The sequence below is a fragment of the Oncorhynchus masou genome, chromosome 2 (assembly GCF_036934945.1).
Source record: "Oncorhynchus masou masou isolate Uvic2021 chromosome 2, UVic_Omas_1.1, whole genome shotgun sequence".
NCBI classification, from domain to species: Eukaryota; Metazoa; Chordata; class Actinopteri; order Salmoniformes; family Salmonidae; genus Oncorhynchus; species Oncorhynchus masou.
The window spans coordinates 41,005,592-41,032,812 of NC_088213.1; the positions used below are offsets into that span (position 1 = coordinate 41,005,592).

Below are 27,221 nucleotides of genomic sequence, written 5' to 3' on the forward strand. Positions count from 1 at the left end.
GACCTAGACAACCAGATGAAGGGAGTTCCTTACTAATTATTGACCTTAATTCATCAATCAAGTACAAGGTTTGAGCGAAAACCCGCAGACACAAGGCCCTCCTTGGAATGAGTTTGACATATGTTCTAAGTGATTGATAGTTGCAATTCAGCAGTCATAAAGTATGCCTTACTTACTTTGAAGAACTACTAAAATGTTGAATTTGTCAGACAGCATAAGCAGCAGCTCTATAGAGATGAGATGACTTGGAATGAAATAAAGTCATCAAATAAAATATTTTACTCAAGTAAAGTGAATTAATGATAGTTTAAGTGATAAGCAGTAATGGGCAGTCAAGAACATCACGGGACTTTTATTAACGGTTTCATTTAGTGTTGTCATAGCATTCAACCCACAATGCATAGTGCATTTGGTGTCAAATTTTTTTAACTGAAATTGAAAGCCGTGATTATTTTTTCAATAACCGATCAGAAACCGAACATACCTCAAAAAACACGAATCGCCCAGCACTAAAGGCTAGAAAGCACTCCTACTAGGTTGTCATAGAGTCAACAGGGAGGAGCAGCAGAGTCATGCCAGCAGGCCAAATTATGAGTTTGGGACTAACTCAATGAAACATTAAATCTCCTCCTCCTTCCATTCTCCTACTGACAATGATGATTAAAGCTCGATATACTTCTCTGGGTCAGACACTAAGGACTGTTAATTGGAGAGAGATTCTGTTTGGAGAAAATGAAGGGAAAACAAACAGCAGCAGCTGATGACAAATGGGGGTGAGCGCATTTGAAGATAATTATAGTGCATCCACAGCTCAACCTCGAGTTTCACACAATGCTCACACTGTATGTGAGATGCTCAGCCATCCCTACTGTCTCTAGCATGTGCTACAGCTGGCTGGCATTGACACCCTCTCTCACACAAGCCATGCGGTTCCGCAAGGCGCGGTGCGGTGCGGTGTAGTTAATGAGCAGACTCGGTGGCTTCTCTCTCCCACCATTGTTCATTTATTCAAATGGAGGTGCGTTGTACTTGGAGTCAGAAGAAGGCAGTCTCCTGAGAGGTTTCCTCCATGCCAGACAGAACACATTCACACAGAGAACAAGGCTTGGCCTAACGAGGAAGAATCAAACTGCTGACAGTCTTCCAACAAAAAGATGTCAAATTAACCAGGGCTTTGTTGTGACATATTTTCTTTGGTTTTCCAATGGGGGGGGGGAATACAGTTAATGTGTTGTCTTGACAAAGATAGTTACATGAATGGTGCATAAGGTATGAGAACAATAACACCCGTGTGTATGAAAACAAAGTGCTTCATAGTCAGTAATAACCAATCTACAAGATTATCACAGCATCCCATTTCAGAATGATGCAAGTGTTAAAGTTGCAGCAACAGGCCAACTGCATTTAGAGCTAGTTAAACCCTGCCTGCTTTAAACCCGTGGTTAATGCCTAAAGCCCAAAGCCTCCTGCCAGCAATGCTGTAAACCAAACAAGACATTCCTCTGCCCCCTCTGCATTAGTGTCCGATGAATCCAGACACCTCCCAAGCCCCACCTGTCTGCAGTTATCACTGCTGCGCCCGCTCCCATTAGCTGAGATGGGGAGCCTAAAAGCAACCCTCTCCTCTCTCCATAGGCTTTAATGCCCCTGAGCAGCATATTTGTTAGACGGTTACTCAGCAAACAAGCTGTGACTCCAATTCCCTGCTCAGTGACAGACTGAGGGGAACAGAGAGGGCGGGGTGGGTGGCGAGCGCTTCACCCCTCAGGCTGGAGAGGAGATGGGATCATGCAGGGCCAAGTGAGTTTGATCTCATTTATCTGCCCAGGGGTTGGAGGCCGGATGTCAATTTGTGTACGAGTGAGGACTCAGAAGGGAAATATGGGTTGAATTAGACAGCCCATAACGAGGGAAAAATTAAGCCATAATTGTGCTTGTGTGCGGGTGCTAAATATTCAGAGCCCTGAGATAGGCCATTCCGTTCTCATCGGTTTGTCAATTGCGTTTTCATGCATTCTGTTCTTATACAATGATGGGTAGGCCGTCACTTTAAATAAGAATTTGTTCTTCGCTGACTTGCCTAGTTAAATCAAAATAAATGAAAATGTACCTCCCTACTCCAGTCCACATTTCTGCTGTTGCACGGGAGAAAGAAGCCTTTGACATTATAAAGGAAATGTCATGTCAGTCATCAGTGAAATGGATACCTCAACCACCAGACATAGGGAGCCTTCCAGAGATAAGCAGGGATGGTAGCTTCAAGCTACTGAATCCCTGCACCGACAAAATCCTCGAAGAACAGTACTGGCGTAGATAGAATTCAGGAGCAATACAGTCTAAACATGAGGTAAAAACAACTAGGCCAATATCCCAGAGTCGATCCCTGTGTGACATGAGGATCCAGGGTACATCTCTATGAGACTAGAAAGAGACCTTCACCTCACAGTGGAGTGCTCAAATCTGTTATTTTCTCAGGTGCCGGTAAACATTATTATTTATTTTTTATAATAATTGAATTTCAGACCTGCTGTACATCAGGTAGGCAATGCTTGAAACGTCAGCCATGCCGAATCGATGATTCAAATAGCCATTCTGATGATAGACAATATGCAGCCAGAAAATCAAAATAAATGAAAAATTTACATTAACTTGAATCATTCAAATGAATAATTTCTGTGCTGCTGAAAATGCCAGACATTTATGCTCCAATGACTACTGCTTGAGCAAGGACAGACAGGACATGGACACTCAGTGGTTAGAGGTTTACTCGCCACACTACACGGCTACAGTATATATTCTCTCTCAAGGACAGTAACCCAACACTCAGCCCATTGTCCTATTAAAGAAGATGGGAAGGGAGAGATACAGACTGCCTGGCCAGCTTGAATGAAATGTGGCTCTGTCTTCTGCAGGGAGGAGGTGATCAGACCGTGAAACTACCAATTTAAAACTTGCCAAAGCCCAAAGGAGGATTTAGGCATGACATTAAAAGATGCAATGACAGCATTGAGATACAAAAACCTCAACATATTGTTGGTATTTGTACGATATTGTATGTAGCTTTCAAGGAATGAAAAAAACAACAACTAGACAGGCCGGAGAAAAATGCACGAGAGCTGGACTAAGCCGACACTCTTCATGCAATAATCTCCAAAATAAAATACCATATTGTATCAATGTTTTCCCCATTCACCTCGTTTGTGTAACTGAAATTAAACGAGTTAGGGACAAACCCAAAAGACTCAGTCAAAGTGAACTTCCGACATGAAGCAAAAAAATAGCATGGAGAAGAGCATGAAATTCAGGGCAGGAAAAAAGTGAAATCCCATAAATAAATCCTCCATAAGCCAATTCCTGTCCATATACACAGTGTGCCTTCAACCCAAAGCACCTCATTCACAAACATGACACAACGGCACCAGAAAATGGAAAGATGCTATTCTGAGGAGAAATAATCTCATAAAACCATTAAAGGGAACAACGTAGGTGCATTATGGGGGATTACACCAACTCCTCATACACTGGATTCCATTTCTCTGCCACTTGATTCTGGGGAGCAAAAACAGGAGTTTAACTGCTCACTGAAGTCCTGTAACAAGCTTAGGAAGCCCACCCTTGCAGTGGAGTATAGCCTACGTACATGGTTAGGCCTATGTGAGCAATGTTATTGTGCCCATGTCAGAGAGTGTGTATGTGTGTGTACTTGCAAACCTATTTGATTCCTGTAGTGAACATGGCTTTGCTCCAGACGCCCCTCAAGGTACTTAAAAAGCTGAACAACTGTGTGGGTTTGACAAAGATTTTACTTACAGAGAGAGCGGTTACATCTTTCCACGTTGAGTGAATGCATACGGTAGATCTTTCAATAAAAACTATTTATTCAAACAATTAAGCTTCAGGCAGATACTGCTGCGTGTTTGGTCTATATGGATGAACCCTGTTTGGTATTATGGTAATATACACCACCATAAGCCTGGAGGGGGAGAGTACTACACGTAAGAGGATTGCATTGGAAACAGCTGCACAACCAGAGGCCACAGACATACTGTATACAGTACATCAGTGAGAAATTAGATGCTTTATTTATTCATGCATTCATTTATCTACACAAACTGATGTAAACAAATGGATTGTACGTCTTATACTCTGACAGCCTTCCTGGGAAGAGACTCAGCGTAAACATTGCACCTCAAAGCCTGGTCCCTCACGAGCACACTGTGTTCGTTTCCACTCTGTAACTATTCAAATTAGTACCGAACACTGCAAGTGTAGAACACTAGAATGTACGGTTCCATGTTAAGACGATCACAGAGAAAGTTGCCGTGTCTGACCTACGGCAGGTATCTTTTTGGGGTATTTGCTTACTGAGCTGGGACAATTTAACCAGCACATAATCATTCATATTTAAGCTGCTCAGGGATTAGAAAGCCATACTCCTTTGGACACGCCAGCCCACCTGGAGAGAGTATCTTAAAGGTTAGACTTCTTTGCTACATCACAGACAGGCTATGTTACAGTTTGGATTTTGATTTCTTTCTGTGCTGGGTAAAGGATTGGCACTGTGGGTGTTGACCACCTTCGTCAAATGCAAGCAGGAATGTTACAACTGACAGGTTCAGCCAGTCAGTCCGTTTGAATGACTGCTCGCTGCCCGTTTCTCATATTCATCTTGAGACTGTCGACAAAAGCATCTGTCCTAGTTTTTTTGTTGTTTGTTGCCTAGGTCTACAGAGAAGCAGAGACCTGCGCCCCGGGGCACACGTCACGCTGGCAGGAGCCTGGCAAGAGTGCCGCGCCCAAACCAGGAGGCTGCCCTGTCGCCGTGGAAACGCTGTAGAGAAAATGGCTGCAGATTAAAAACAGCACAGAAATGTACAATTATATGGTCTTCTGCAGTGGGTGTCTGGTGCAGCCGCGTTTTAGCTGTGAAGAGCTTAGTGTGGGAGTGAGGATGCTGCTTTTCAGGAGGAAATGAATTGGAGAATTAGGTGAATCAGAGCGGTGTCTTTCAACTGCACCTCACCTGCCTGCCTCTCTAAGCATGGGGAGAGAGGGACTGGGACATGACTGTGTCGCCTGCACTAGAGGTCAAGTTGTTCCCATGTTTTCCAATACCCCATAGCAGTGGCTCCCAAACTTTTTATAGTCCTGTACCCCTTCAAACATTCAACCTCCAGCTGCGTACCCCCTCTAGCACCAGGGTCAACGCCCACTGAAAATGTAGTTTTTTTGCCATCATTGTAAGCCTGCGACACACACACACACACACACACACACACACACACACACACACACACACACACACACACACACACACACACACACACACACACTATACCGTTAATTTATTAAACATAAAAATGAGTGTGAGTTTGTCACAACCAGGCATGTGGGAAGTGACAAAGAGCTCTTATAGGACCAGGGCACAAATAATAATCAATAATTTTGCTCATTATTTAACCATCATACATATAAAACTGTATTTGTTCATCAAAAATTATGAATAAATCACCACAGGTTAATGAGAAGGGTGTGCTTGAAAGGATGCACATAACTCTGCAATGTTGGGTTGGAGAGAGTCTCAGTCTTAAATCATTTCCCACACAGTCTGTGCCTGTATTTAGTTTTCATGGTAGTGAGGGCAGTGAATCCACTCTCACATAGGTACGTGGTTGCAAAGGGCATCAGTGTCTTAACAGCTCAATTTTCCAGGGCAGGATACTCTGAGCGCAGCCCTATCCAGAAATCTGGCAGTGGCTTCTGATTAAATTCAATATTCACAGAATTGAAATGTTGATGAGGCTCTCTTGTTCAGATATTGGTAAGTGGACTGGAGGCAGGGCAGGAAAGGGATAACGAATCCAGTTGTTTGTGTCATCTGTTTCGGGAAGGTGCCTGCGTATTTGCGCACCCAACTCACTCAGGTGCGTCGCTATATCACATTTGACATTGTTTGTAAGCTTGAGTTCATTTGCACACACAAAATCATACAATGATGGAAAGACCTATGTGCTGTCCTTGTTAATGCAGACAGAAAAGAGCTCCAACTTCTTAATCAAAGCCTTAATTTTGTCCCGCACATTGAATATAGTTGTGGAGAGTCCCTGTAACCCTTGATTTAGATCATTCAGGTGAGAAAAAAACATCACCCAGAAAGGCCAGTCGTGTGAGAAACTCGTCATCATGCAAGCGGTCAGACAAGTGAAAATTATGGTCAGTAAAGTAAACTTTAAGCTCGTCTCTCAATTTAAAAAAAAACTTGGTTAACTTTGTTCAAGCAAGGCCCCTGAACTCTCGTGTATTTTCTGCACTATGCAATGATATGGGCAATGACCATGTAACGCTTTTACAACGTACAAAAGTGCACTGGTTAAGGTCATTGCCCATATCATTGCATAGTGCAGAAAATACTTGAGAGTTCAGGGGCCTTGCTTGAACTTGGCAGCAAGAGCCAATCGGTTGATGCTGCAGTGTACCCACGTGGTGTTGGGAGCAACTGCTTGCACACGCGTTATCCCTCCAATACGTCTCCCCGCCATGGCTTTTGCGCCATCAGTACAGATACCAACACATCTTGACCATCAAAGTCCATTTGATGTCACAAAGCTGTGACATATTAAAAATATCCTCTCCTGTTGTCCTGGTTTCCAGAAGAGGATGTCTTCCTTAATTGACCTCCATAAACGTAACGGACATAAACCAGCTGTGCCAGGCCCGCCACGTCTGTTGACTCATCCAGCTGTAAACGCATAGAATTCACTGGCTTGTATGTGAAACAGCCATTGATTCAAACATCTCCTGCCATGTCACTGATGCGTAGTGAAACAGTGTTGTTTGATGAAGGCATTGTCTGCATAGTTTTTTGGGCCTTTTCCCCCAGCATTGTCCCAGCCATATCTGCGGCAGCAGGAAGAATGAAGTCCTCCACGATAGTATGGGGCTTGCCTGTCCTGGCCACTCGGTAGCTCACCATATAAGACGCTTCTAGCCCCTTCTTATTAGTGTTATCTGTCACTGTTATACATGTCTTACTACTCGAAGATCATCTTAATTCTCGCTCAAAAGACTCATGTGGCTTATTCTCCAAATTGGCATGTTTTGTTTCTCAATCGCTGCACAAGAGTGAAGGTTTCATCAAGTTGTGAGATAGTACTTTTGTACATATAAACACACTGTGGCTGAGGAAAGGCACTTCTCCCAATATAATTGAACTCCAAATCAATGTAGTTCTCATCATATTTGCGCCTCTTCGATGGTCCAGCGTCTCTGTCTGTTGTTCGGCGCTTTCCCGTGTAAGTGGGCAGTAGATCTTCAGCTGCATCAGATTCACAACTGTCAGTGTCCATGCTAGCTGGGCAAACAACAAAATGTAGAATTACTGATGCTAGCATTGGATGTGCTCGTGGAAGCAGAACAACTCGTCGTCGACAGGTGCAGGTGTATTACTGCTGGTAATAGCATAACTACCAGTAGAGCTTGTATGTGTCTCTATGGACACGGGCCTTATTTTTTTAACCATTTATCAATTTTAGAGCAAACGGAATGAGCAGCAGCTATGTTTGGCAACACATGGACCATTGGTGGAATACCCACGGGAGAGTAACGGTTAATGTGATTGGATGTTAATTATTTTACTAGGCTATCTGTATTTGACATTGTGTTGTTATTTCACTGAACACTAGATGGTATGATTTTATTTTTGGCAGTGAAACGAGGCTACTCAGGCGAGGAAAAAACCTCTCCCAAATGTATAGCCCCGCTGGAAAATATAAATGGACTGTTTGAAAATGTGGGGGGAAAAAAAGATGTATTATTTATTTATTTTTATTTAAAAAAAAATGTGAATCATGTTTTTATTTGGCGTACCCCAGTTTAGGAATACCTGCCCCATAAGATGTACAGAAGAGACTGTATTGGCGAATCGACGACAGTCGGTATAGTAAGTGGAAAATCATGTTAGATCGTTTTTTGTGTTGAACATTTTAAGTGGACCTCTTTAAGCTGCATACTGGACCCTATTCCAACAAAACTACTGAAAGAGCTGCTTCCTGTGCTTGGCCCTCCTATGTTGAACATAATAAACAGCTCTCTATCCACCGGATGTGTACCAAACTCACCTCTCTTGGAAAAGCCAAACCTTGACCCAGAAAATATAAAAAAAACAAAATCGGCCTATATCGAATCTTCCATTCCTCTCAAAAATGTTTGGAAAAGGCTGTTGCGCAGCAACTCACTGCATTCCTGAAGACAAACAATGTATACGAAATGCTTCAGTCTGGTTTTAGACCCCATCATAGAACTGAGACTGCACTTGTGAAGGTGGTAAATGACCCTTTAATGGCCTCAGACCGAGGCTCTGCATCTGTTCTTGTGCTCCTAGACCTTAGTGCTGCTTTTGATACCATCGATCACCACATTCTTTTGGAGAGATTGGAAACCCAAAATGGACTACACGGACAAATTCTGGACTGATCTTATCTGTCGGAAAGATATCAGTTTGTCTCTGAATGGTTTGTCCTCTGACAAAGCAACTGTACATTTCAGTGTTCCTCAAGGTTCCGTTTTAGGACCACTATTGTTTTCACTATATATTTTACCTCTTGGGGATGTAAATTCGAAAACATAATGTTAACTTTCACTGCTATGCGGATGACACACAGCTGTACATTTCAATGAAACATGGTGAAGCCCCAAAATTGCCCTCGATAGAAGCATGTGTTTCAGACATAAGGAAGTGGATGGCTGCAAACTTTCTACTTTTAAACTCGGACAAAACAGAGATGCTTGTTCTAGGTCCCAAAAACAAATAGATCTTCTGTTGAATCTGACAATCAATCTTAATGGTTGTACAGTCGTCTCAAATAAAACTGTGAAGGACCTTGGCGTTACTCTGGACCCTGATCTCTCTTTTGAAGAACATATCAAGACTGTTTCAAGGACAGCTTTTTTCCATCTACATACATGTCCAAAAATGATTTGTCACTTCTGGGTTAGACTACTGCAATGCTCTACTTTCCGGCTAAAGCACTAAATAAACTTCTAAATACGGCTGCTAGAATCCTGACTAGAACCATATTACTCCAGTGCTAGCCTCCCTACACTGGCTTCCTGTAAAGGCAAGGGCTGATTTCAAGGTTTTACTGCTAACCTACAAAGCATTACATGGACTTGCTCCAGCCTCTCTCTCTGATTTGGTCCTGCCGTACATACTTACACGTACACTACGGTCACAAGACGCAGGCCTCCTAATTGCCCCTAGAATTTCTAAGCAAACAGCTGAAGGCAGGGCTTTCTCCTATAGAGCTCCATTTTTATGGAATGGTCTGCCAAGCCATATGAGAGACGCAAACTCGGTCTCAACCTTTAAGTCTTTACTGAAGACTCATCTCTTCAGTGGGTCATTTGAATGAGTGGAGTCTGGCCCAGGAGTGTGAAGGTGAACGGAAAGGCTCTGGAGCAACGAACCGCCCTTGCTGTCTCTGCCTGGCCGGTTCCTCTCTTTCCACTGGGATTCTCTGCCTCTAACCCTATTACAGGGCTGAGTCACTGGCTTACTAGGGCTCTTTCATACCGTCCCTAGGAGGGGTGCGTCACTTGAGTGGGTTGAGTCACTGATGTGATCTTCCTGTCTGGGTTGGCGCCCCCCCTTGGGTTGTGCCGTGGCGGAGATCTTTGCGGGCTATACTCGGCCTTGTCTCAGGATGGTAAGTTGGTGCTTGAAGATATCCCTCTAGTGGTGTGGGATCTGTGCTTTGGCAAAGTGGTTATATCCTTCCTGTTTGGACCTGTCCGGGGGTGTCATCGGATGGGGCCACAGTGTCTCCTGACCCCTCCTGTCTCAGCCTCCAGTATTTATGCTGCAGTAGTTTGTTATATCTGGAGTACTTCTCCTGTCCTATCCGGTGTCCTGTGTGAATTTAAGTATGCTCTCTTTAATTCTCTCTTTCTCTCTCTCTCTCGGAGGACCTGAGCCCTAGGACCATGTCTCAGGACTACCTGACATGATGACTCCTTGCTGTCCCCAGTCCACCTGGCCGTGCTGCTGCTCCAGTTTCAACTGTTCTGCCTGTGATTATTATTATTTGACCATGCTGGTCATTTATGAAAATTTGAACATCTTAGCCATGTTCTGTTATAATCTCTACCCGGCACAGCCAGAAGAGGACTGGCCACCCCACATAGCCTGGTTCCTCTCTAGGTTTCTTCCTAGGTTTTGGCCTTTCTAGTTTGTTTTTCCTAGCCACTGTGCTTCTACACCTGCATTGCTTGCTGTTTGGGGTTTTAGGCTGGGTTTCTGTACAGCACTTTGAGATATCAGCTGATGTACGAAGGGCTATATAAATAAATTTGATTTGACCTCATATGGTTTGGACCACCACTTGCTATCTATGTGGCCTGGTCAGCAGCATCACAGAGAGGTATTTTATTATCATGCGCCCTATTCGGGGATGATCAGAGGAGGGTCAACCCTGTGTTGCGACTCCAATTTTAGTTGTGTTTAAAGCTGTAAACATACACGGCCGAGGTGCATCCAGTGACCCTCTACCCACGACTCCTTTTAAGAGATCTGAAATTGCTTCCTGTTCAATGTCAAGGCCTCATTTAAGCTGTAAATTGGACTGCCGAGCAGCCGCTGTCCCCCTCTACAGTATATCACATGACCAGTCTGTATCATGTCTCACCTCTCTTCCACTTCTGGTGTTTTCTGTTCACTCCTCCTCATCCCCTATCTGATCTATGTTCTGGTAGTTTATTAAGATGAGCAGCTTGTGATTACTACAGACGGGTTAAGTATCCCTGTAAAAATGCTCCGAAATGGCTAATTCTGACACACTTAAGTGGTTCTACTGCTACCAAGATCACCGAGTCAGCACTGACAAAATAAGATGAGCAAAAGATGCTTAACGTGACAACGAGCTCTAATAAGCCTCTAGCATCACATAACAATCTTGAGGGATTTTTACATGTAATTGTATTTTGCTCTGTTATATCTTACTACAGTGTGGAGGTTCCCTGGAGTCGGTATCAGTTTCAGATCTCGATAATGGTTTTGCTATGCCGGGGAATCGGAATGCGAGAACTCATTAGAAAAAGGTGGTAATTGCCAAATAATTATACATTTCATTATGCACAAAAACACCGAACCGATACTATCATATGGCTTGTCGCTAGGCAACGTGGCTTTGCAACGCTCCCCGCAGTATCCAATTAGGAATCATTTTTTTGGTTCGAGAGAAGTTGATTGTTGGTGTAATGTAAGGGAAATAGATTTGCATCATCAAGGTTACTGGAGTGGGACTTCATAAAGGGATTGACTCATTGCAGAACTGGATGATTTTAAAAGGCATATTTTGATGTTTGGCCTGTTTTGAATCACTGTGTCACATTTTGCATGTTAGAAGCATTGTTGTTGTTAAAAAAAAATGTATGCAGAATCATTTCTGGTTTTGTCGTGGAATATTCTAATCAAGTGAGAGAGACTGTCATTTCTTCTAACAATCATAAGTCGCCTCAGGTTCATCTTGTGGTTAGTGGTAGCCGAGTGGTTAGAGCATTGGGCCAGTAATCGAAAGGTTGCTGGATCGATAACAATAGAAAAAAAAGGGATAATTGCCTTGACAGATCATCTACCCAGCTGTCTCAGGAAACTTGTGGAGTAGGCCATCAGGCCGGGACGATACCAGTACCGCGATACTCATTAGTGTCGTGGCAAGGAAAGAAAACACAAACCGGATTTAACTTCTTTAGGAAAACAGCCCTAATGTTGGAAACAAACATTATGTTGTCATCCAGAGTATTTTTTTCTTCCAAGCTATAGCACACAATGTTTGGAGTGCTTCGAGTTTGGTCTGCTTCGTGTTTTCATTTTTGCGATGGAAAAGAATATTGTGATACCGGCCCTAGTATGCCAACATTCTCTCCAAGGTTTGAATACCACAAGGTAACCCACATACTTATCCCAATACAGACGGGAAATCTTTACCAAGTTACTACATCATATCAATTCAAAAAGATATGAAGAGAAGAGGATGGGCTGCCAAGAACAGACTCAAATTCCCTGCTTTTGTATACAGTATGTGAAATGCTGACTTTGACCATTTATACAAGCATCTACTTACCAAGCTCCAGAAGAGTGCCCAATTACGCAGAATGAACCGACTAATCTTGACTCTAATGCTAAAGAGACTGATTACACAGCCATTAGATTGCCATGCACCACTGTCCATATGTTTCATTGTAGAAAGTGAGTCTATAGACTCCAATCTTGCTGAAGAAATTGAAAAGATATTGCACACCAGCACTACACACACCATGTAAAACAATCTAATCTGGTATGGTTCCAAATTAGCTTCCATCCAGCCTGTCTGTAATACCAGATTACTGAGTCTGGCAATGCAAGGTTCCAATAACCCATTTAAGATATTTGTCTACTCACCGGCGGTGAAATCCTTATTTAGGTCGATGAAAGCATTGGAATGAGGAATACGTATCTTGACAGGTGAACTAAGAGCTGGCTGCCACACTGCGTTCCTGTGAGGAAAGAACACAACACAACATGATTCATGTGCTCAGCAGACATTCTGAAAAAACACAGAACAACAAAAGGTACTATTTTTAACACTACATACATCTACAATATTTCAATTGCAATTGAGTTGTCAAGACATGGAGAATAATGTAAAATAAAACAATGTCTATGGGGACTGCAAAGCATTGAGTCACTTTTCAAATCTCCACCTTACCTTCCAGTAAGATAGCAGACTTCAGTGGAGAAATCAGCAGAAATCCCAAAGATGTCTGGAATCATGTCCCCATTGAAGCTGCGTAAGATAATTTCATTTATAAAACCGTCAAAACTCCCAACTCATGAGAAAGATCATAGGACTAAGTTTAGGAAAACAATATTGCTTACATGGAAACTCATCATAGAAAACAACTCCTACAGGTGATTTGTAAAATAAAAAAATGTTCATGCATAACCTACTCCATTATCAGAGGTTGGTCCACAAATGTCTTATTAAGGTCAACTTGTTCATCTGCAAAACCAGATAAGAGATGTTAATCAGTTGGCTATTTAATAACAGTGAACAGAAGTCATTTTTCTGACTGTATTAGAGTACATTATTTCTTTGTATTCCATAAGCCTGAATCTAGGCCTAATAAAGCAACAATTTACCCAGGGTTTGGTTGTTTCCCCAGAATACAACAACCATTGTGTCTGAGGTGGCCTTGGTCTTGAGTTTAACTGTAAGAAGCACATCCATCTGAGAATCTCCATCGTAGTCTCCGGGAACAACACCGGTTATGATACAATTGCTGAGAGAGGAAAGATGTTTACTGAGTGCCAGCTGTTGACATAAGCCAGTAAAGAATAGCATAAGGCTTTTCTCAGTGACAGCTAAAATCATCTTGTGTCAATCTACCCTAACCCACAGTTTGACTGGACAATGTGGAATTATTGATGCTTCAAGGTGAGAAGTGATGTGTGCACGAGTACAATTGAGAGAATAAGATCAGAAACTTACACAGGCAAATCCTTTTTAGTGATATGTACTTTTGGCTTGAAGTATGGGGCTTTCAGATCAGCCAAGAATATCACCAACTCAGATTCTGAAAGTTCAATGAAATATGCAATAAAAAACAATGCACACAATACTCAATTTCAAAGTCACCACAGCAGTCACAAAACCATATCAACAATGCAGTGACTAATTCACTGAAATATATTCATTGGTGAGAGATCTAGACCCATGTTATGCTTTTGTTTCAATCTAGTTACTAGGCTACGGTGTCTTGTAATGTAGGTAATGCATTGAACACCAAACAGCTTTTCAAAGCAGAGAAAATAGATTTCTACGTCATCACTGTTTTCATTGCTCTGCTAGATTAGCTAGCATCTTTGGAACACATGCACAGCAAATGTCAATAATTCAAATATCCTCATCTAGTATCTAGCTAAAGTTTCTATATTATTCACTCGCGAAATGTATCCTATTGAAAAGCCAGCTAGCTAACGTTAGCTACTCACGTTCTCTGATGATGAAAATATCTGTCTGTTTATCCGAGTTGAAATCACCAAAAGCAGCCACAGTGCCATGATTTTCAGACCCGAACAAGTCAGTTGTTACATCTTGAAGAGCAGATGCTGAATACTTCCCTGCAAAATACACAGTAAATGTAAAAATATTGATAAACAATATCCACATCCTCATAGTTCAATTCAAACACAAACTGGAATATTGCAGTGCGTGTTCGGTTTACGGCAGATGGTTAATTGACAGCAAGCAATGCCTTAAGCCTAAACGAGTGGGGTTTGACACTTGAAGAAAAATAAATCTAGCCTTATTTAGTCGTATGTATAAAGTTAAAGAACATAATTGGCACAAGAGGTAGAAAGACTCTTGACATGTTCATTAAAGGGGTGGTGTGACGTCACACCTTCAGCGCTTCCTAGTTTACTGCAGTGTCGCAACGTACTGTCACTTGGTAAACACAGAGAACCAACCAACATGTCAAGCTTGGGAGATGTCGGCAGGAAACTCCTGGAAATCAAAGCCAGACAAAAGCGTTCAGGTTTGACAGCGTGTTATTGTAACATGCCTTTTTGTTGTATTTCTGCAAACCTCTGAATGTACTGAGTGAAAAACAAACGAAACAGATTAACGTTATATCAGTTCCTTGCCTGCTACAGCGGGCTTGCATGAGCATGAAAGGTCAAGCTTATACGTTTGCAGCTACTGAAGCTATTTTAGGAACTTCACATCAGGTGTTGCTTCTACCCTTGTTTGTGTTAGGCTACATAAAACAGCAATGTTATACTGAACGAGAATGAATGTACATGTAGGCCAAAGGAGGCTGGTGGGAGGAGCAATAGGAGGACGGGCTCATTGTCATGGCTGGAATGGAATAAATGAAACCGAGTCAAACGTGGTTTATGTGGTTAACTCAATTTGAATACCATTCCAGCCATTACAGTGAGCCTCATATACTCATACTGTGGGGAGAACAAGTATTTGATAACCTGCAAAATCGGCAGTGTTTCCTACTTACAAAGCATGTAGAGGTCTGTAATTTTTACCATAGGTACACTTCAACTGTGAGAGACAGAATCTAAAACAAAAATCTAGAAAATCACATTGTATGATTTTTAAGTAATTAATTTGCATTTTATTGCATGACATAAGTATTTGATACATCAGAAAAGCAGAACTTAATATTTGGTACAGAAACCTGTGTTTGCAATTACAGAGATCATACGTTTCCTGTAGTTCTTGACCAGGTTTGCTCACACTGCAGCAGGGATTTTGGCCCACTCCTCCATACAGACCTTCTCCAGATCCTTCAGGTTTTGGGGCTGTCGCTGGGCAATACGGACTTTCAGCTCCCTCCAAAGATTTTCTATTGGGTTCTGGTCTGGAGACTGGCTAGGCCACTCCAGGACCTTGAGATGCTTCTTACGGAGCCACTCCTTAGTTGCCCTGGCTGTGTGTTTTGGGTCGTTGTCATGCTGGAAGACCCAGCCACGACCCATCTTCAATGCTCTTACTGAGGGAAGGAGATTGTTGGCCAAGATCTCGCAGTACATGGGCCCATCCATCCTCCCCTCAATACGGTGCAGTCGTCCTGTCCCCTTTGCAGATAAGCATCCCCAAAGAATGATGTTTCCACCTCCATGCTTCACGGTTGGGATGGTGTTCTTCTTCCTCCAAACACAGCGAGTGGAGTTTAGACCAAAAAGCTCTATTTTTGTCTCATCAGACCACATGACCTTCTCCCATTCCTCCTCTGGATCATCCAGATGGTCATTGGCAAACTTCAGATGGCCCTGGACATGCGCTGGCTTGAGCAGGGGGACCTTGCGTGCGCTGCAGGATTTTAATCCATGACAGCGTAGTGTGTTACTAATGCTTTTCTTTGAGACTGTGGTCCCAGCTCTCTTCAGGTCATTGACCAGGTCCTGCCGTGTAGTTCTGGGCTGATCCCTCACCTTCCTCATGATCATTGATGCCCCACGAGGTGAGATCTTGCATGGAGCCCCAGACCGAGGGTAATTGACCGCCATCTCGAACTTCTTCCATTTTCTAATAATTGCACCAACAGTTGTTGCCTTCTCACCAAGCTGATTGCCTATTGTACTGTAGCCCATCCCAGCCTTGTGCAGGTCTACAATTTAACCCTGATGTCCTTGCACAGCTCTCTGGGCTTGGCCATTGTGGAGAGGTTGGAGTCTATTTGATTGAGTGTGTGGACAGGTGTCTTTTATACAGGTAACGAGTGGAGAACAGGATGGCTTCTTAAAGAAAAACTAACAGGTCTGTGAGAGCCGGAATTCTTACTGGTTGGTAGGTGATCAAATACTTATGCCATGCAATAAAATGCAAATTAATTACTTAAAAATCATACAATGTGATTTTCTGGATTTTTGTTTTAGATTCCGTCTCTCACAGTTGAAGTGTACCTATGATAAAAATTACAGACCTTTACATGCTTTGTAAGTAGGAAACACTGCCGATTTTGCAGGTTATCAAATACTTGCTCTCCCCACTGTAGCTCCTCCCACCGGCCTCCCCTCATGTAGGCTATGTTCATCAGGCTAACTGCCATTACACTTGCCAACATGGCAACCTGTTCACATAGACAGTGCAGGGGTAGGAAACGAGATTCAGCCGCGACCTGTTTTTTTTGTCGGTGTGAATCATCTGGAGTCCGAAAGAGATTATATTGGAAAATAATAATTTCATACCTTGATTATATTGAGACACAATCAAATATGGCGGGTAGCCTAGCAGTTAAGAGCATTGGGCCAGTAACCGAAAGGCCGCTGGTTTGAATCCCCGAGCAGACTGGGTGAAAAATCTGTTAATGTGCCCTTGAGCAAGGGGGGTGGGAGGTGTAATCACTCGCGGGCTTTGCCTATGTCCATGTTTTCAATCTGGAGTCATAAAGCTCGTATACTGATTTTGATTATGATCAATGGTTAATCAAGCTTGCTGTCAATTTAAAGGCCTCACGCAATAGTTGGTTATTTAAGAAATAGTTTATCATCATAATAGTTTTAATTTGTTAATTATCACTCATAAAAAAACATTATAGTTTGACGAATGAATGCCTGAAAATATGTATACACATTTATAAACTTTTTGGGGATAGCACAACAGCAGACTGTATTTGAAAACAGACACATTCAGACATTAGGCTAATTCAAACCGTCATAACTCATCTTAACTTAACATATGCCAACATACAAATCATTTCCAAGTAGGCTAATCTTTTAATGATCATTGTAGGCTACATGGCATATTAATGTGTTGTCATTTGTCTGTTTTGTAGCCACCCAATATTAACTTGCTCTGTGATTTCTGATTGATTTTGTTTTTCTTCTTAATCCGCTCTACTAACCCTCCTGTGAATTGCTGTAGATTTGTAATTTAGCTCAGAGATGATTGCCCTTTACCTCACCTTTTGAAAATGGCCATTTCGGAATGTGAGATTTCCAAAGCTCCTCGGAAACTTAAAAGATATGGTAAGTAGTGAATTAAGCTTATGTAACTATTCTCCAGGTCGTTGATGTAAATGAGAATGTGTTCTTAATCAACTTAACTGGCAAAATATGTTTTTTTTGTTTTGTTTTTTGAGGTAGGTAAGCACACCCAAACCCAAAGGCTTTCAAATTTGGTTGAACTAAATTTTGATTCAATCGAGTGTAATTCTTGTATATCATTATATGAGAAAATTCTCAGGATGACACCACTCCAAATGATACATTTCAATGAATAATCATGCCAGCCAGAGTTTTGTATTACTATACCACCCTAGTATCATATGTCAGTTTCAGTGGAGGCTGCTGAGGGGAGGATGGCCAGCAGCATACCACCCTGCATCCCACTGCTGGCTTGCTTCTGAAGCTAAGCAGGGTTGGTTCTGGTCAAACCCTGGATGGGAGAACAGATGCTGCTGGAAGTGGTGTTGGAGGGCCAGTAGTAGGCACCCTTTCCTCTGGTAAAAAAAATGTCCCAATGCCCCAGGTCAATGATAGCCCTGTGTAGGGTGCCATCTTTCTGATGGGATGTTGAACAGGTGTCCTGACTCTCTGTGGTCACTAAAAGATCCAATGGCACTTATCGCAAGAGTAAGGGTGATAACCTAATCATCCCCAGCTTACAATTGGCTCATTTATCCCTCCCTGTAACTATTCCCCAGGTCGTTGCTGTAAATGAGTGAACTTACCTGGTTAAAAAAATAAAACGGACCGAATGGCATCAAACACATGGAAACTTTTCCGCATCAGGATTTATCACACGCCTGTCCTCCCAAATTAAGGTACCACCAACCTCCTGTGTTCAATTTTCTTCAGGTGAATGGTATGATATGCTAAATATGCTGTGATACACTATTATTAATGCTGTCTACATGGCTTGGTCTGGATGCTATACCAATATACCCATCGTGGATATAAGCTGCTACGTTCAATTCATGGGGTATATTTTGTGAGGTAAAATATGGTATACACTACTGTATCTAAAAATGATCCAAGTTGTTATAATTCACTTTTTTTGCTGCAACTATGATTCACAGTCTCTCCCTAGGGTTTCCACCAAAGATAGTACAACCATTATAATTATACTGTTTAATGGAAATAGAGAATTATACTAACCAGTATACAGTACTAAACCTAGTATTAACAAATATTGAACTCTCTCAGTGAAATTAATCACACAATATTTCCAAGCAACCACATACTTCAATCCGTGTTTCTATTCAGTAGAAATTAAATAAAACCTTTCATTTGCATATTAGCCTCGCACTGCCTTTGCAGAGTTATCTTAAAAAGCGATGGCTTTGTCCCTGCCACTTAAAAGCTGATGAAAATTATGGTAATTTGACTGGAAATTTGGAGAATTATTTTTTTCCCAGTACCTGAGGTATTGACCCAAAGATTGATCCCATTAAAATGTAAATCACTCCAAAGTAAAAATGTGTCTGAAATAGTGGTCCAACAGATGGGGTTCCCCTGAAATTCACTTTGCTCTGAAGAAATGATGGCAAGTTCCATTATATTTTAAATTTGTGCTCAGCGTAGGAAATCACACTTCATGCTGGAGATTTGTTTTGGTATTTGCAGTGACTAAATGTGAGTTGGAAGTGGGGCCTTGTCGTGATTGCATGCGTCAATGCATTGTGGGTTTTGTGTGACCAGGACTGTTCATTGAATTCTTATGGAATTCACAAAAAACATGGCTGATACTGAATTATTTTGACCATGTGTTTATGATGATGTTTTCAGTCCCTTGTGTAGCTAAAGTCTTCATTAACAGCATTATCTAAAAAAAAAACTTTCTGTAAAATATGCTTAGCATTTAGGTCTAAATACATTTTGCTTCTGAAGATTTAAGATAGAATTGCTGATAACTAGAAACCTTTTGTAGCATCAGTCTGACAGCCAACTACTCCCCAAGTGTTCACGGGGGTCTTTCTATGACATATAATTACTGTAGTGTGTGTCTCCAGAGAGTGCGGGAAAGTACCACAGAGGCGCCTGAGACATGAACAAATGAACTCCAATTGAGCTCTGGCTCAGCAATTAACGTTCTGTAAATAATTGTGTTTTGTATCTCTCCTCAGGCTCCATCTATGAACCTCTCAAGCTCTCCATTCTCCACCGGGAGGATGAGCCACTATGGGAGAGACTTGACCGTTACTACAATGCAGGTAAGCACTGTGATTATGTTTTAAAGTACTTAGTATTTAAAATCCTTGTTTTGAAGATCTCCTCAAAGGTGAGGTCCTTTCAAGTTTATTTTTCTACTTGTAGGTGGTGTAGCTTTAAAGTATTTGTGTTTGAAATATGGATTGAATTTTGTATGTTACTCTTAGGTTTGTTAAAATAGAGCCTTAACACAATGGTAAATCTAAGTGTAGGCAGTAGTGCTTTTGGTTCAGTGGTGTGTCAGAAATATTTTCTCTATTTTCACTGTCACAATTATTAAGGCCTAAAAAGATAACTAAGAATTCTAATTAAAATTAGAAACAAAACAAAGAAACAACTTGTTTTAAATAGGCTATGTCACACTTACAGGCAAGATAAGTTCTCTCTGTGGGCATAGAATATTAAAACTATGCAGAATATGGAGGGTTTTTACACACATCTATAAATCCAAAGCGGGACCTGCATGGCTAAAATAATGTGGGCCTGCCTACAATGCATAGATAAAAAGTGAATGTCAGCTCACTGTTTTACTCCTGTCAGACTTGATATTTGAATAAGGCTTTGGTGATTTAAGATTTATTTCCAAGCGGTCTCAGGAGCCAAGTCCTTTATCGACAGTCGTGACTACTTCACAATTGCATTGGGCACACAAAAAAAGCCTTAACCTCCCCTCCTCTCAATTATGCTTGGTTTTTAATCAAATAATACTAAATGTAATAACATATTTGTTTTTTATGTTTCTAAATACGAAGTATACAGGTGACCAAAAGCACATTAGGCTACACTTGTTCCATGGGCAGTGTGCGTCACGGCTGGATCGGCTGCGTTTCCACGGTCAAAATTCATACGTCCAAAACCAGCTTTTGATTGGTCTTAAATATCCCTATCAGCGCTGCCTGAAATTAGCACTTTGGATCATGTTTTTAAGGACACACCTCAAATATTTCCACCATGCCCATCTGAGCGTATGCAAGCTGATATTTAAGACAGATAATCGACGAACCTGGCATTGGGGCTGGAAAATGCCAGTGCGCCAGTTTTTACATGACGAAATTTCAAACTAACGTGCGTTTGACACTAGCGCTGCCTTAACACCAGCCGAAAATAGAGCCATACAATTGTCACAGGTTACCGTACCATTGGCAGACATGTCACACCCCATTGGTCAGTTGTGATGATGACAGGGGGGCATGGATACAGCCTGGCAACTTATTTCATGGCTTTCTTTCTTTAATGTCACATCTCCCTTTGCTCATTGTGGAAACAGAGGAACTGTATTGCATTACGTAGTCATTTTATGAAGGATATTGTGATATGTGCTTTGCTGTGACCTGGGGCTGTGGTCCAAATGCAATATCTATGTTCAAGACAAATTACTTTTCAAGGGCAATACAGCTTCTATTATATTTTATGTTGTGAGCCTATTTGAAGAGAGAAGAAACAAATGTTTGTTCTACTGAAGACGGGCAACACAGATACTTCAATGAGTTCTCAAAGATATTCCCCATGTTCTTGGGGAGCATAGTTTATAAATATGGTTTCATGTTTGAAAATCCCAAGGGTTGTATTATGTTTGTATCCCCCTCCCATAGACTAGTATAAGACAAAGAGACAGCGTACTTGTGAAATATTGACGGAAAAAAGTTTGCCAGAAGTGAGGGTTATTTGAGGATGAAATGAGGATGCTACAGGAAAAGCAGCCAAGTGAAAGACACTAAGGGAGCAACTGGTCCCTCATCTGAATCCAGTGTGAACTCATGGTGACAGACATCCCCAAAGAGAACAACCTATCAGTGTTTCTCACCACCTGAGCTCCCCGGGTGAAAATGAATCACTCTCATTACTCCATGAATTTTGCCTTCATTGTTACCACTGTAGCTTTTATATATTTGGTGCATGTTTTGTTCTTCACAGTAAACGGATGCAATTTTAGCTTTTGAAATAATGTGCCAGCACACTTTTTGTGATGTAGGCTATATTATAGTAATATTTGACACAGTGCTTTTCCCATGCCTTTTTCTGCTCCGTCAGATTGGTCGAAATTCTGAAAGCTTTAGATTGCCCTTGGTGAGTGATTTTTGTTCTACTAGCAATGTACGAAAGAGTACTGTGACAGTAACATGCATCAAGCCCCCTGTTGCTCTCTCGGAAACGTTCTCCGTGAGATGACAATATGTTGATATTTTCTTCTTTAATTTTGTGGTCGGTACGCAGCAATTTAAGCAGGGAGCAAAGCAGCAGTTGTTATCGCCAATGCACGTGGGATGAATTCCCCCCCCCCACACTTTTTTTTAACTTCATGGGTAAATGACGACTCAGATCTTTCTCTATCTACTAAAAAATAGTGCAGTTGTAAAAGCCAGTGGCATTACATGCGCTTATGATTCAGTGTGGACCAATTCTCTCTCATTTCTGAGCAAACGACATTAGGGATATCACTGCCCCTCGCAGTTTGTCTTGTTTTTCTCCTGTGCGGGCCTCAGGTTTCTTATTTATGTGGTAATGTGGCCACACTCCAGTGCCTCTTTATTTTATTCTCCCACTTGATTATAGTGGCGGCGCAGGGCTGCTATCTGACTGGCTCGGGGAGATTTAAGAAATGGTAGAGTAAGTTTTATGTTTTGTTGTGGAGATCTCTTAGCTCTCATTTGTTCTTTCTTTCTTTTTTTCTTTCGTTCTTTCGTTCTTTCTTTCTACTAACTATCTGGGAGCAGAGGAATGGCCCATTCTAAGACATAGACTGTGTCTAAAGCGTTAGCTGTTGATTTAGTGGGACATTATGTCGGTGGATGATATGTGCTGAGCAACTCCAACCTCAGTTTATTTGCATCTAGAGTGCTGTTGTGTCTTTTGGAGTTAGAGAATAATAACATATTTTAACCGTGGTTTTGATTCAGAGGAGTCTTACTAAGGTGCCATTTTTCCTCTTTGATGTGCCTCAAATGCATTATATTGCCGTTAATAACATATGAATCCTAGTCAGAAGAAGCACTGTACTTTTTTTAATGTGTTTTTTTCCCAAGCAGCCTCTGGGGTCAAAGTAATTGTCACTTCCGAGTTACTGAAGGGAGTTTATTAATATTCTGCTTAATTCCCTCCACCTCTTTATCCTGGCAATGCTGACTTTGTCTCTTTGAATTGACCCGGACTCCCTGTAACCAAACGATCTCGCAGAATGGATGTCCCCCTTCATTTGCTCTGGCATAACGTGGTGATGAAAAATGAAGTACCCTGTTCGGACAGATTATTCGTCAGTGAGGGAGGACGGGGAAGGGTAGATGGTGGTGTGGTGACAAATACATTCCTGTGGTTCCAGAGGCCTTCTGTTTTAGTGTGACTTTTTATTCAAACAAAATACTATTTAGAGGATTTGCATGAAGATAAACATTTGTGTCACTCTGGAATGTACAGTATGTGACCTGAAGCCAAAGTTATTGTCACCTTCACATGTGCAGTAACACACCTTGTTAGAATGTCTGGTTTTACAGCAATAACTACACAATATACAGCTGCTTAACATACCTTTATTTTGCATTCCTTTTCACCATTTTCTTATTTTTTATTTTTTATATCAAACCATTTCTGGGTAACTTACTGCAACAGTTGTCCACTACAATGGACTAAAAACTATTTATCAAGCAAGAATTTAGCTAGGACTGTCTGGAACTGGTCTGAGTGTGGAGAGCGGTTTGGAACTCTCTTTGTTATTGGTCTATTAACCAATTAACCACATGGTTATGTCACCAGGCAAGCCTAAACTCCCACCCATGCAAACAGGCTGATTAAAAGCTGCTGTGTAGATGGTATTTCTAACCAGCAACTATCAGGAAATAACACTGATCAATGTTAGTTTCGTCAGCTGTTGGACAATATTATTGCTGTCCACGGGGCGACAGTGTAGCCAAGTGGTTAGAGCGTTGGACTAGTAACCGGAAGGTTGCAAGTTCAAATCCCCGAGCTGACAAGGTACAAATCTGTCGTTCTGCCCCTGAACAGGCAGTTAACCCACTGTTCCCAGGCCGTCATTGAAAATAAGAATTTGTTCTTAACTGACTTGCCTGGTAAAATAAAGGTAAAATAAAAAATTTAAAAAAAAATTATGCAAAATACAGGAAAAATATAGTTTTGACTGTACTGAGCCTTTAAAGGCTGAGGGATCACCTGTATCTCCCTTGTTTCTCTCTCTAGTGAAGACCACCATTCTGAACTACCAGAGCCCTACCACTGGCCTCTTCCCTACCAAGACATGCTCCAGCTGCAAGGAAGCCAAGGTGCGGGACTCCCTGTATTGTGCAGCCAGTTCCTGGGCCCTGGCTTTAGCTTACAGGTGACACACACACACACACACACACACACACACACACACACACACACACACACACACACACACACACACACACACACATCTATAGCCACCTTAGCTCACTGTATATTAAAGTTGATCTTAGTAATGAATCTAGTACAACCTTAGTTAATGGGCTCCATCAGGGACCGATATTCTTAATCAAAGCAGACGGCTTTTGTAACGCCAAGGGGGTGCTGCGCATTGGCATGTACTTTTGCTGCTGCAGCATCCAGACTACACAGAGTGCAGAAAACATTAGGAACACCTGCTCTTTCCATGACAGACTGACCAGGTGAAAGCTATGATCCCTTATGGATGTCACTTGTTAAATCCACTTCAATCAGTGTCGATGAAGGGGAGGAGACGGGTTAAAGAAGGATTTTTAAAACCTTGAGACAATTGAGACATGGCTTGTGTATGTGTGTCATTCAGAGGGCGAATGGACAAGACAAAATATTTAGGTGCCTTTGAATGGGGTATGACAGTATTTGCCAGGCTCAGCGGTTTGTGTCAAGAACTGCAACGCTGCTGGGTTTTTCCACGCTCAACAGTTTCCCGCATGTATCAAGAATGATCCACCACCCAAAGGGCATCCAGCCAACTTGACAAGCCAACTTCACACAACTGTGGGAAGCATTGGAGTCAACATGGGCCAATATCTCTGTAGAACACTGGCATCTTGGCATCTTGTAGAGTACATGCCCCGACAAATTGAGTCTGTTCTGAGGGCAATTTTTCTCTAGTCCCCAGGCACAATGCTCTCACCTTCAGACATTCTGTTGATTCTGTATCTGATTATAAAACAGGTCACTTTTTTCCCTTTGTAGTAATGTGTCCTTCACTTCATACACTGAGGGCTCAAGTTCAAGGGGAGCTCTGAGATACTCAAAATAGTCAGGGACTTCCTCTACTAGACCTTCTTACCAAGTGCTCTTTCGAAACCCACTGGTGTGCATTTTTTTCTCTCCAAGGGGACACGAGAGTAAAAATAGAATGTTCAAGTAGACCAGAGGGGCCTACTCATTCGTCATAGTTTCTTCCCGTTAAAATTGTCACAGGAAGTTTGGCACACCTATATTTGTGGAGTTTCTCACTTTCCTCTCTGCAGATCCTCTCATGCTCTGTCAGGTTGGATGGGGAGCGTCGTTGTACAGCTATTTTCAGGTCTCTCCAGAGATGTTCGATCGAGTTCAAGTCCGGGCTCTGGCTGGGCCACTCAAGGACATTCAGAGACTTGTCCCAAAGCCATTCCTGCATTGTTTTGGCTGTGTGTTTAGGGTGCTGCCACCACCATGCTTCACCGTAGGGATGGTGGCAGGTTTCCTCCAGACGTGACACTTGACATTCAGGCCAAAGAGTTCAATCTTTTTTTCATCAAACCAGAGAATATTGTTTCTCATGGTCTGAGAGTCTTTAGATGCCTTTTGGCAAACTCCAAGCGGGCTGTCATGTGCCTTTTACTGGGGAGTGGCTTACATCTGGCCACTCTACCATAAAGGCCTGATTAGTGGAGTGCTTCATAGATGGTTGTCCTTCTGGAAGGTTCTCCCATCTCAGAGGAACTTTGGAGCTATGTCAGAGTGACCATCGGGTTCTTGGTCACCTTCCTGGCCAAGGCCCTTCTCCCCCGATTGCTCAGTTTGGCCGACTTATTTTATTTAAGAATGGTGGAGGCCTCTGTGTTCTTGGGGACTTTCAATGCTGCAGAAATGTTTTGATACCCTTCCCCAGATCTGTGCTTCAACACAAACCTGTCTTGGAGCGCTACGGACAATTCCTTTGAGCTCACGGCTTGGTTTTTGCTCTGACATGCCCTGTCAACTGTGGGAGACAGGTGTGTGCCTTTCCAAATCATGTCCAATCAATTGAATTTACCACAGGTGGACTCCAATCAAGTTGTAAAAACATCTCAAGGATGATCAATGGAAACAGGATGCACCTGAGCTCAATTTCGAGTCTCATAGCAAAGGGTCTGAATATCGAGAGCATCCTGACTGGTTGCATCACCGCCTGGTATGGCAACTGCAAGGCCCTACAGAGGGTAGTGTGTATGGCCAAGTACATTACTGGGGCCACGCTTCCTGCTATCAAATAGACAAATATTTGATTTGAATACTTATGTAAATAAGGTATTTCTGTTTTTTATTTACCAAATTTGCAAGAATGTCTAAACCTGTTTTCACTTTGTTATTGTGTGTAGATTGAGGATTTAAATGTTTTTTTAATCCATTTTAGAGGAATGTTGTTAAGTAACAAAATGTGGAAAAAGGGAACAGGTCTTGACTACCTTCCAAATGCAATGAAGATGCCATTGTTTATGTCAACAGTATACTGGAAGCATTTGGGTCATTTTCAAGTGTAATTTTGATGAGAGGTCAATTGGAATGTAGTATGTCCTTGCCTGTCTTAGGAATAGGAATAACAACTGTCAATAATGTCCTAAAATGATTTAAAACCTGTCTATGACTGTGTACAAATACAATAGGTTGTCCACATGTAATATGTACCATTTAATGTATGCACAGACAGGATAACCAGACCCTAGTAATTTTGTGTGGTGAAAAATAGGCTAATTTAGGATGATTTAACATGCTCTTCTGCTCGTTGGGCCGTTTATTTTTTCTCCATCTCATTGTTGCACATGGCGGCGATCAACCCTGTCGTGCAGACGCATCGATGATGACATGGGACGCACCCATGAGTTGGAGCACTCAGCCATCAAGTGCATGAGGGGCATCCTCTACTGTTACATGCGCCAGTCTGACAAGGTGAGTCCACAAACAAAACGTCAGACCACAGGAAACACTGTAGTTCATTCTTAGTAATCTAAACAAATGCCATTATCCAGTAATGAATATAGATTTTTAGCAAACACAGGAACTGTCACTAATGGGGGGGAGATGAAGATCTCTCCTTTTACTGATCTTCTCTGTTCTCACGCTTCAGTGGTTTATTATCTCGCGCTTGGACTGGTTGTATCTCTATGTGAATAGAATAATATAGATGTTTCCAAATGGTTTTTGCCTCAACAGAACACTTTTGTTTAAAGCATCTGAGCAGACCGTTCAGTCAAAATAGCAGCGTTTTATATTGTTTTAAAGACCTCTATGAAAGCAGCTTTAGTACGATAGAACACTGGTCTTGTTCTGGTCTGTAATTGCGCATCTC

At 41.9% G+C, this 27,221-nt stretch overlaps 2 protein-coding genes across 6 annotated transcripts in view; one reads left to right on the forward strand and one right to left on the reverse strand.

The window, feature by feature from the left end:
* Positions 1 to 14,421, reverse strand: part of LOC135504927 (T-cell immunomodulatory protein-like) — a 139,724-nt gene extending 125,303 nt beyond the window's left edge. For both annotated transcript variants that reach the window (XM_064923877.1, XM_064923868.1), the window contains exons 1-6: positions 14,030 to 14,421; positions 13,527 to 13,611; positions 13,178 to 13,317; positions 12,986 to 13,037; positions 12,744 to 12,821; positions 12,437 to 12,531 (exon numbers count right to left, since the gene is read on the reverse strand). In XM_064923877.1, coding sequence (XP_064779949.1) covers positions 12,437 to 12,531; positions 12,744 to 12,821; positions 12,986 to 13,037; positions 13,178 to 13,317; positions 13,527 to 13,611; positions 14,030 to 14,213 — 634 coding nt within the window. In that variant the 5' untranslated portion in view covers positions 14,214 to 14,421. The remainder of the gene's footprint in view (positions 1 to 12,436; positions 12,532 to 12,743; positions 12,822 to 12,985; positions 13,038 to 13,177; positions 13,318 to 13,526; positions 13,612 to 14,029) is intronic.
* A 65-nt stretch (positions 14,422 to 14,486) lies between these two features.
* The window catches only part of LOC135504947 (phosphorylase b kinase regulatory subunit beta-like), a 65,523-nt gene continuing 52,788 nt past the window's right edge, over positions 14,487 to 27,221 (forward strand). For 2 of the 4 annotated variants that reach the window (XM_064923912.1, XM_064923902.1), the window contains exons 1-4: positions 14,490 to 14,574; positions 19,624 to 19,710; positions 23,897 to 24,035; positions 26,722 to 26,821. In XM_064923912.1, coding sequence (XP_064779984.1) covers positions 14,511 to 14,574; positions 19,624 to 19,710; positions 23,897 to 24,035; positions 26,722 to 26,821 — 390 coding nt within the window. In that variant the 5' untranslated portion in view covers positions 14,490 to 14,510. Of the gene's footprint in view, positions 14,575 to 17,420; positions 17,525 to 19,623; positions 19,711 to 23,896; positions 24,036 to 26,721; positions 26,822 to 27,221 lie in introns of those variants that run through there. The other 2 variants (XM_064923920.1, XM_064923928.1) reach the window with 2 other exon arrangements.